Source organism: Carassius carassius, chromosome 38, assembly GCF_963082965.1.
Source record: "Carassius carassius chromosome 38, fCarCar2.1, whole genome shotgun sequence".
NCBI lineage: Eukaryota > Metazoa > Chordata > Actinopteri > Cypriniformes > Cyprinidae > Carassius > Carassius carassius.
The window spans coordinates 16181791-16193165 of NC_081792.1; the positions used below are offsets into that span (position 1 = coordinate 16181791).

Sequence of the window (11375 nt, forward strand, 5' to 3'; positions counted from 1 at the left end):
GCTGTTCTGCAAATCATTTATCCCTTTTCCCTTTTCATAAAAAAAAATCAAATAAAAACCTCATCCATATCAATTAGTTTTACTAAGCACTTTATTTTCTTAGATTGAGTCTTATCTTACCTGCCAAGCGAGGCAGAACTGACACTTAAACACAGCAGAAACACAAGTGTTGGCCTGTGGTATTACAGCACATGGTATATATGCGTGCTTGCATGTGCCAGTGTGTCTGTGCACTATATTGAGTGTTTTCCTCAGAGGGAAGGCGGCATGCAATAATGAGAAAGTTGTTTCCAGTGAAGTCTTGGCTCCTCTCTAATACGTGATGCCAAATGCACTGGGGTCTGTCTGCGAGTTCTTCATACTCTTTAATCTGAAAGAAGGAGAGTGCTGGCATACCATGGGAATTTTCAAAATTGACAGACTGTGGGTGAGTATGTCTGGTTGTGTTTACAGGAAGGTGAAGAATTTTTTTTTTTACTTTATTGCAGTTACTAAAATGTAGTCTTTTGGTTTCTTTCTGGTTTCTGTGCTTAATTTATGCATAATTTATAGTTAAAAATGTCTTGTGCTTTTTGAGTGGAGAAAAGAGAAATAAAAAAGAGAAAACCATGAAATGAGGAAAAAGAGAGAACGGCAAGTCTGTTCCCAACAGAGTGATGGGGAAGGGCTATTTTAAGACGGTGGGATTCACGGGCTGTGCACTCATCAAAGTTCCCTCTCTATCCCACAGTGACTGCTCAGTGGGGCGGAATTAAAGCAGCTTTGAGCGCAAGCAACAGCAGTCCGCATTTCATTGGTGACAGCTGACTTAAGAGTTAGGCTGATGCAGTCAAAGCAAATGATCCGAGATCAGTTAAACTAATAGTTCACACAAAGATGGGCAAAAGGAGATGTTTTAAAGGATGTTCAAGCTGCTTAGAAGTCATTCTAATATGCTTATTTGGTGCTCAAGATATAGTGCTCACATTTCTTATTTTACCAGTTTTGAAAACTCAATAACTTAATGGAAACTGTGATGCTATACATGTGTGTATATATATATATATATATATATATATATATATATATATATGTATATATATATGTATATATATAATGTTACAAAATATCCTTTTTTTAAACTAAATGCTATTCCATTCACCAAAAGAAAAAAATGTATAATGGATTTCACCAAAATATTAAGCAGCAAAAGCTGAAGTCTGGAGTAATGACTGCTGAAAATTCAGCTTTGCCATCAAAGGTAAAGGTTACATTTTAAAATAAACATTTGGATGGGAAACATTTTACTTTTAATTGTTATAATATTTCAATAATATAAAAATCTTACTGTGTTTTTGATCAAACGAATGCAGGCTTGGTGAGCATAAGAATCTTATATCAAAAACATAAAACTTTTTTTTTTTTAGTTATTCCAAACTTGTTCAAGAATTGAATCATTACTGACAATAAATATGATATTCTTTTTCAAGTCTCAAATTGAATTTAAACTCTATCTAATCACAGTGCAGCATTAACGTTCTTTAGAATTTCTTTATGTTCCATCGAAAACCCACAGAGATGTGAGGGGGAATAAATGGTAAACAATATGCATCTGTGGATGAATTATCCCTTCAACACAAGCTGTTGTAAGTGTTAATGTGAGGTTAGATTGTGATATGTGATTACAGACAGAAGGGGAAATTGGGTGTTCAGCTTTGCGTGATTTTTGGGCATTAGGATATAATGTAATCTGTGAGACGAAAGCTACAGCCAGAATGATGAATGTGCCGTTGTTCCTGCTGCCCAGCTTACACAGTGCACTACTGCTGATGTTTTGATGTATGGAAAATGGGCCTCTGATGCTTGGTCCACAGGGTACACTTACACACTGCAGATGCATCATGGGTAATAATGTGGAGACTTATGTCTTTCTTAACATTTTGTGATGTTCCTCCCGCAGAGTCCTCCAATGCATCACTGCTGACCAACGCTGAGAAGATTGCAACCATAACTACCACACACACACCTCAACAGCAAACCGCACCTGAGCCAAGGTACACACCACACACCTGAACTCGACAACACCCGCACATTCCAGCCACACTGAGTTGGATTAAAAGAGGAGTTGCAAGTTATTTAATTCATGTCATATTTTTATTGGTTGCTCATTATTTACTTATGAAAGAAAATCACACCAGATCATTCCATTTAAAATGTAAAGTGGCTCCAAAATGTATTTGGACATTTAAGTCACACTTAAAAATGTATAAACTGTATAAACAACAACAATTGTTTCTCTATTGAGCTTTTTACTGTTTCAAAATGCTTTTTTGATAATTGTTGAAAATAAATGAATATCTTTATTCAGCAGGAAAAATAAAAGACATTTATAATCTTGCAAAATATTTGTATTTAAAAGTAAATGTTGTTCTTTATAACTTTCTGTACATCAGAAAATCCTGGAGAAATACTGCAGAATGTTTTTCACAAAAATGTTAGCAGCACAACATTGATAATAAAAAGAAATGTATCTTGAGCATCTTAGAATGATTATGAAGGAGACCGAAGGCTGCTGGAAAATGCAGCTTTGCCACAATAGGAATAAATGATATATTAACCCTCTGAAGTCGATTAACGCGGATACGCGTTTTGAGTCATTTTCTCCTGATAACCCCGAAAAGAACTTAAATTACACTTTCAGTTTTAATCGTACAGAGAAGAGCAATGCATCAATCGAATCTGTAAAGGGTCTACTTTTTTTTGGATACAGACATAATAACAACAAAACTTTGTGCACTTATAAAATAAAGATAACAAACAAGGTGTGCTGTCTGCAGCCTTTGTCTGCGCTGATCTTCATGTACAAACACGTCATTTAAATGAACTGTAACTCCGTGAATACTCAACGAAGAGACATGAGAGAGATATCTATAGAAAGCTTGACACATAATTTAGAAAGAAAAATTCTAGGCTACAAGCTCCAGTTCTCAAAAGTCCTGGGAACCAATGTTCTCTATGTGTTTTATGGCCTTTTTCAAGTGTTTTAACATTTTTAGTTTTTCACTAACCACGCATAATATTTTTTTTCTCAAAAACACAATCATGTACATACATGCATTTTACATATTATTATAGCCCAGTTTGTGCTGTTTACAGTGAGATTAGACTTTACCCATTCAGATATTTATAAGAAACTGAAAAAAGCACAAATGTCAGGGCATGACAAAACTTCTCCAGGCCCCAAAAATACCTTTAGACTCCAGAGGGTTAAAATGTATATATTAAATATTGAATATTTCAGTGTTTTTTTTATAATACATGTTATTAAAATTTCACATTATTACTGTTGTTATTGTGTTAAAACAAAAAACAAAATAAATAAATGCAGCCTTTGTGAGCACAAAATGCTTCTTTACGCAGTGACATTTAGACAATTTTAAATCTTTTGTGGGGGCTCAGTGCTCATGATTTTACAAAAGTTTTCTCTCTGTCTTTTCCCCCAAGAAACAACACCAAACCAAAACAGGAGTCTTTTGAATTCAAAGCCCCACAAGCACCACCTCCTCCAGCTCCAACACAGCCTTCAAATCAGGTACATCGCTCACCCCGTTCCTCACACTGCCTTCTCTTTTAGAGGTTTGCTCCTCTGAGAGGGGGCATGCCAGTAGTTAGACAAACTGTCAAAAACAAAACAAGGAAAAATGTTTGAAACACCAAAGCGAATTTGTGAAACACGCATTATGACTCATTTTACACTTGAGGTTCCTCGATTCTAAAGTGGAATTTTGAACGTTTAATGTATTTGTCCCTACCTTAAATACCATCAGAGTCAGATCAATTATTTAAGCTATTCCTCTGATGCTTCTGCTGTCAAGTATTTTTGACTTTCCTGCAGGTGGCTTTCATTTCCTGAAATGGGAGCCTAGATGAAAAAAAAATACACTGTTATAGATTCATTACTGACCTTGGCCTGTATTTGTTTGTGTTTTAGGATGCTGAGTTTTACTCTGTTGATCTGGAGAGGGACAATAAAGGCTTTGGTTTCAGCCTTAGAGGGGGTCGTGAGTACAACATGGACCTATATGTGCTGAGACTAGCAGAGGACGGAGCAGCCGTGCGAAACGGAAAGATGAGGGTATGTGCAGCTATGAATCAGCACACACCTGTTAGGATTTCATCATATTTAAGAATCTGAAACTGAGCAATCTGGACTTATTCATTATTTCACCTAAATGGATTGCCCAAGGATTAGTTATGATAAGTAGCTATTATTTATATGAGTGGTCTTAGACTGAAAATATATATATGGCCAAAAATATGGACACCCTTGGTAAATATGATCAAAGAAGGCTGTGAAAATGTATCTGCATTGTTAATCCTTTTGATCTTTTATAAAAAAAAAAGTGTATTAGAGAAAAACATTTATTTCATAATGATATTTCCCACCATTTTAAATTCTTATTATGCAATGAAAGGTTCGATTTTTCTGAATTTTTTAAATAAAATATCAAAAGGATTAACAATGCAGATAAATTTTCACGGCGTTCTTTGATCATATTTACCAAGGGTGTCCATATTTTTGGCCATGACTATATATATATATATATATATATATATATATATATATCTTATTATATATCTTATTATATATTAAATTACAGAAGCTATAATGACTATTTTTTCATATTAATTTAAATATTAAATTAAATGATTATATTTAATTAAATTGTATAATATTTATTCAATTTAAATGGATGCCCCAAAATGAGTTGTTATTAATTAAAATGCTTTATGTATTAATTCATTCATTAAAAAGTTGATAATTTGCTCTCCTAACTATGCATGATTAAACAGTTAGTTTTTGCATTTACCACTGTTTCTGCTGTCCTCCGTCAGAACATCACAGCAAATTCTATAATCAGCATATCACCATAGTTATCTTAAAAGTTCTTAAACTGTAGATTTTTAGTTAAATAAGATTAGACAAATTAGCTGTCAGCATCAGTGCTAACAAATGAAATGCAGAGCCTCCATGCTTAGCTCTGCAAATTAGATGAGAGGACAGTAGTGTAGGGACTCTGTGAAGCGCAGCGAGTTGTCAGCCAAACACCCATTTTTGTGGAAATGGGTATTCCCTTGACGATAAGTTCTGATAGTTAACCAGAGGCAGATAAGGAAATAGAACAAAGGAAATTCTACCTTCTTCTCCATCTTTAGCTTTCTCTGTAGATGACGATATTTACTGGATCTCACTGCCAAATATAGATCCCACTGCTTTATTTTTATGTTCTCCATGTCCTCTCTCTTTCTTTATGTCTCTAGGTTGGAGATGAGATCCTGGAGATCAATGGGGAGAGCACCAAGGGCATGAAGCACGCCCGTGCCATTGAACTGATCAAAAACGGTGGCCGAAAAGTCCACCTGGTCCTAAAGAGGGGGGACGGCTCTGTGCCAGAATATGGTGGGTCAATCTACGAGAACATCCCCTTCTCCCCTGTCTTCACCCCTTGACGGGTTGCCCCACGGGGTCGGCATCACCACCACCTCTTCTTTTCTGCACACTGGCCCTCTCCTCTGACTTCCTCCTGGGTGATGGGCCTTCCACTTGCTGCTGTTGCCCCCCTTGCCTCTGTGCACTGGGCTAGCCTTGGGACTATGGGACATGTGGCTTTTGGGTGGTGGTTGTAGCACAAGCTTTTCATAATAATTTACAAGAATAAAAAAAACACACACAAAAAGTGAGGAAGCAGAAATATTAACATTTCTAAAACTGAATATACGTTTATTGTTTTTCAGAGGAACAAAAAAAAACTATGACAAACTCTGTCATGCCCTCCACTGAGGTGGCATGACCATGTCAGTGAGTTGTAACATATTTATGATATTTATTGAAGGTGAATGTAAGCTACTGAGACTTCATGACTACAACACGTTCTGGTATCATTAGCTATTTCGGTAAACACTCACAATACTGTATTTCGTATATTCACGGATCTTTTTGCATGTTGTACATGTCAGCTGCTTCGTTGCAAACTTTGCAGATGGTTCTTAAACTCTACATTCCATTATCGTGTTTTTTTTTTTTTATTCAATGGATTGTTATCGGACGTTACATCCTTTCATTTACAGACAGAAAGCAACTCATTGAGCATAATGTCAGTGCCGCATGATGTCAGTGAACATGTAAATGTGTTTTGTTTTCTTGTCAATTTCCATAATATTTATGGAAAATTCATGTACTAATTTGCCACAGTTATTTTTGATGCTTTTGGTCTTGACCGTTTGAAGATGCTCATTCATGTATTTTGTCAAGTTCAGAATGTGACATAATGTGTCCTTTCCTGCACCAACATGACATCTCTGTGAGGTTTTATATTTTTATACCATTTTCTACTTGTTTTTCTCATTTTTCTCTTCCACGTCTCACCACTTTTGTTTTTTCTTTCTGTTTGCAATGTAAACTGCTTCATATGGTGTGTGTGTTTGTGCACATAAGCTTGTTGCGGCATCCACATCTCACTGTCTTTGGGTTGATTTGCTGCTGGTTGTGTGTGTGTGTGTGTGTGTGTATGTGCACATGCGTTTGGTTCCAGCTCTCTCTGTTAGTGTTGATTTTTCACTCAAGGATGGAGGCATTTTATGGACAATCTCTATCTTTGACTAATTGATAAAATAAACACGGTTTCCATTGCAAAAGAGCATATCTCTCTCACAACTGTTGTTTAAGGGATCTAAATACTCTGCTTCTCTCTCTTCTTTTTTATCTATCCTTTTCTGTTGTTCTGGGCTCTTCCTTCCACCCCTAGCGATGGTTGCTCCCCAAGTCGCTGCTTGTATGAGATCTGAAAAGACAGGAGAGCCTGCTTTCTACCAAAATCAGACCACGGTTTGTAGATCCTGTGTTCCGTCTCATCTCATATCTGGCAGTTTTCTGTGCTGTGGCTTCCACTCAACCGTACTGTCTCTTGCAAGTTCATTTACAAAGAATGCATTGCCAGTCCTGTGGCCATTTCTGACATTGTGACCTGAATGAGTGGGTTTCATTCTTGCATTTAAAGTTTGCTGACATCACCACAGATGAATTTAAACCCTCATCACTGAATGCAGTTTTTTATTATTATTATTAAGTAGGTGGTGTTTATTGTTTTGTCATGCGTTTCTTTTCTTTTTTTCGTCATCGTTTGCCACATACCAAAGCCATTAACTGGTACAGGTAAAACTTCTTTGACTCTTTGGATCCATGTCTATCTTCAGCATGTTAGGTTTCTCTCATTAAAAAACAACAAGCAAATTGAAAATATGTAGCTCAAAAGTGCTTCTACGTGTAGAGTGTTAGCTTTGACCTCAGATAAGTGTCGTGGGAACAGAACGGTTTGCCTGGAAGTTTTGCCTCAGGTTTGTTACATCCATTTTTTTAATCATTCAGACATGCCATCTCAAACCAGTCCATTATGTTTTGAAATTTAAACATTTGAAACAGCATTTTAAAAGCATCAATTGCATGTGTTCATTATTTGCATCAGCAGCAAAACTGTTCTTAATTGTTGATTAGTGTAGGAACAGAACCAGTAAGTACATTAACATGCACAGTTACAACAGATTTTTGCACAGTCAAACTCATATCAAACTCAAAAGTATACACTACATGGCAAATATTTGGAAATATATGTCACATAGAAGCGCAATGCCAAGTCTCTGCCAGTCATTCACTTTTCTGTGAAATCTGCCTGCTGATTGACTTTGACATTCATCAAGCTTTCGACGACTCCAGACTAAAAAAAAACTGGGTCATGTAGTGGATTCCAGTCTTGGCTGTTGTTTTAGTCTGACTGAAATCAGACTTTTAAAGTGCATGTACAGTACAGACCAAAAGTTTGGACACTTCTCATTCAAAGAGTTTTCTTTACTTTCATGACTTTGAAAATTGTAGAGTCACACTGAAGGCATCAAAACTATGAATTAACACATGTGGAATTATATATGGAATTATATACATAACAAAAAAGTGTGAAACAACTGAAAATATGTCATATTCTAGGTTCTTCAAAGTAGCCACCTTTTGCTTTGATTACTGCTTTGCACACTCTTGGCATTATCTTGATGAGCTTCAAGAGGTAGTCACCTGAAATGGTCTTCCAACAGTCTTGAAGGAGTTCCCCGAGAGATGCTTAGCACTTGTTGGCTCTTTTGCCTTCAGTCTGCTGTCCAGCTCACCCCTAAACCATCTCAATTGGGTTCAGGTCCGGTGACTGTGGAGGCCAGGTCATCTGGCGCAGCACCCCATCACTCTCCTTCTTGGTCAAATAGCCCTTGATGCCTTCAGTGTCACTCTACAAATTTCATAGTCATGAAAATAAAGAAAACTCTTTGAATGAGAAGGTGTGTCCAAACTTTTGGTCTGTACTGTAAATGTATTTAACGGGGGCAAGGCAGTCTAGTCTTTGTAACACCTTAACCTATAAGAGCTTTGAAAATATAATAATAATAAAGACACATTCACAATCCATTAATAACATTATACATGTTCAGGGCAGTGTGTGAGAACTGAGTTCACTCATAATTACTCGTATCTTACAGACGGCATCAACGACGGCAACGGCCTCAGCGCCGGTGCACAAACTGTTTCGGAAGTGAATGCAGCTCCTCCCGAAAGTCGACCCCACCCACCATCGGAGTCCAGCTATCCACCAGAACTACACAAATCATCACGAAATGACGACAGGAGGGCACGGGAGTCTGGCAAAAGGGAGCACGGCCACCGGTCAAACCACCACCACAACAACCACAGACACAGCTCCCCTGAAAAGAAGAACAGGAGCAAAGGGCACAGCAAGGACAGTGGAACCTCAAAGCCTCACAAGAGGAAGGGCGACAAGAAGAGGTCCAGCACGGATGACTCACACCATCACCACCACAGTCACAACCAGCACCACCACCGGAGGCACCGCTCCCCAGAGAGGCGCAGAGCTCGGAGTGCCGAGAACACCTTGGACAGTCGATACGACCGAAGACATGGTCGCTCACCGGATAGACACCATCATCGCCACTCTTCTCCTCGCAGACACAGTTCACCTCAGCGTTCTCCCCACCAATCCGGTTATCGCCGCAGTTCTCCTTACCGCCGTAGATCCCCCTACCGTTCCCCTCAACGATCCAGATACCAGTCTCCTTCGAGACGTCCTACAGCTTCCTCAAATATACCCTACAACAGTGAGTTGGACAGGGGGCTAGATGTGACCTTAAAAGAACCTCCTCCTCCCAAACCTCCATCCCGATCCGAGAGCATTCCATATTTGTCGGCATCTCTGGACCGGCTCGATCTGGAAGACAACCTTCCAAGAGAGCCACCCAGCTACCTAGATAGAGCCTATCATGACTCAACCCTTTTCTGCAGTGCTTCTCGTGTCGACACCCTTCCCCGTGTTCGGATGCCCGACTCGGATTCAGCCTTTCAAAACTACAACTCGTTATTGAGGGGCCGCTCCCCAGTGAGAAGTGGGGGCAGACAGGATGGATACCGTCGAGTCGAGTCTCCGGTTTCAAACTCGTACCGGACGAGGAGTCTAGGTCGAGACCTGTCTCCCATCAGAGGTTACCGTGTTGAGGAGGAAGAGGAGGTCGGATCTCAGCTGAGTGGGTATTATAGCACCCTCAGATCCAATTACAGTAAAGCTAACAACAAAGCACCTGAGCCGAGGAGGAAGGCCTACAAAGACAGCTCCAAAGACCTCAGCATCTGATGGGTCGGCTAGGAAGGACACCATTCCCAGAGCCCACTGTCCACACAAGCCTTCATCCAAGGACTGCGCAGAACCTGGATACTAAATTATTGATTTGAAATCTGGATGTTTTCTCATGGTTGAACATATTAAAACTCTCAACAGCAGAAGAATGTTTCTTTCCATCGAAGTGTCATTTTTTTTTTTTATTTATGACCCTTTTTATAAATCTGCTAGCAGTTCTACAGAGTTTGACAACTATGTATAAAGAAAACGATTATGTGCCTAACAGTACCATTCTTGGTGTTTTCTTTTTTGTTTTTCTTTCATTTTGTTTTACAAAGGACAGCCTTTTGGACTACAGTCTGATTATGAAAACTTCTGTTACAGAGAGCCCTCTCATGCACCGAGCAGCTCAGTCAATGTGGTGCTCAGACATATACTGTGCATGTCTTTACACTTTCAATGTCGTTTCTCTCTTATATTTTCTTTTTCTTCCCCAGTGCCACTGTTTTTTAGACATTTGACCAGAGTATAGCACAAGCCTGCATTCGTTTGTATATTTTTGACAGTTTGCAGTATGTGTACATTCAGAGGTGATCATTTTAAAAGAATGAAGGGATAATTAATTAAAAACTATGATGATAATGTTCAAAAAATAAAAAGTGTATATATATATATATATATATATATATATATATATATATATATATATATATATATATATATATATATATATATATATATATATACATACATACATGCACATTTTGATGGTCTTTCTTATGATTCTCAAGCTTTCCACAAAAAGGGAATAGGCTAGTTAGCAGGGCAAGCGGAGGATAACTTGGACTGTGAAATTTATTCAAGATGGATGCATGTGGGAGGTAGAGACTGTTTAACTGCACTAGGTTCTTCTCTAGCACTTTGCCAACATGTCTGGAAAATAAAGAGGAGAAGAGAACAAAGACTTCTTTATCTTCTTGGCAGTTCAAAAGGTGAAGGTAAAGAGATTCAATACACTACCCACGGAGTCGACAGCTTTTTAAAAATCCAGTGAGAACTGCTTCACAGAGGTTATCAGCTGAATAAGAGACTGAGCCTTTCTCTCTGGCTCAAAGACAATGATGTGAATGCATAAAAATTGAATTTTGTTCTCTACAGCCGTAGTAGGGATGGTTAAGAGTGGTTAGGGATCACTGGGAATTAGTATGTCCTCACTTCAACAACTTAACAGAATGAAAATAACCATTACCAGCTAAACAATGTGTTTTGAAGACCTTTATGTTTATGTACTGTATTTTTATTCAAATTTCAACTAATTTAGGTTTGCACAAAATCTAGGGTTTTAAAACTATTTAGTTAATGCTTGTACAGTTTGGTCTATAGCAAAATATTTAAAAACTAGAACTCTTGATTTTAACACGAAAAAGACCATCCAGAAAAACAATATGCGACTGAAAGCTCTAATATCTGGCACAAGATAAAGTAGTTGATTCATTCTTGGAATGACATGGTGTTAGTTGAGCAACCTGGTGGAAATGGCTGTTATTTTGACCTCATTTTAGTCCCACTGCTGCATCCAAGAATAGAAGGCCTACATTTTGGAAAATAAAAAAAGGATTGGAGTGACGTTAGCTACAAACGCTGTTGCTTTCATGGTGTGCAGATGTATGC

At 38.1% G+C, this 11375-nt stretch overlaps 1 protein-coding gene across 7 annotated transcripts in view; it reads left to right on the forward strand.

Moving 5' to 3' along the window:
* Positions 1-10384, forward strand: part of LOC132119427 (membrane-associated guanylate kinase, WW and PDZ domain-containing protein 1-like) — a 134441-nt gene extending 124057 nt beyond the window's left edge. For 6 of the 7 annotated variants that reach the window (XM_059529376.1, XM_059529371.1, XM_059529373.1 and 3 more), the window contains 5 exons: positions 1940-2033; positions 3484-3571; positions 3971-4114; positions 5302-5440; positions 8557-10384. In XM_059529376.1, the coding sequence (XP_059385359.1) occupies positions 1940-2033; positions 3484-3571; positions 3971-4114; positions 5302-5440; positions 8557-9719 (1628 nt within the window). In that variant the 3' untranslated portion in view covers positions 9720-10384. Of the gene's footprint in view, positions 1-1939; positions 2034-3483; positions 3572-3970; positions 4115-5301; positions 5441-6785; positions 6866-8556 lie in introns of all 7 variants that reach the window. The other variant, XM_059529378.1, reaches the window with a different exon arrangement.
* Positions 10385-11375: the final 991 nt, after the last annotated feature.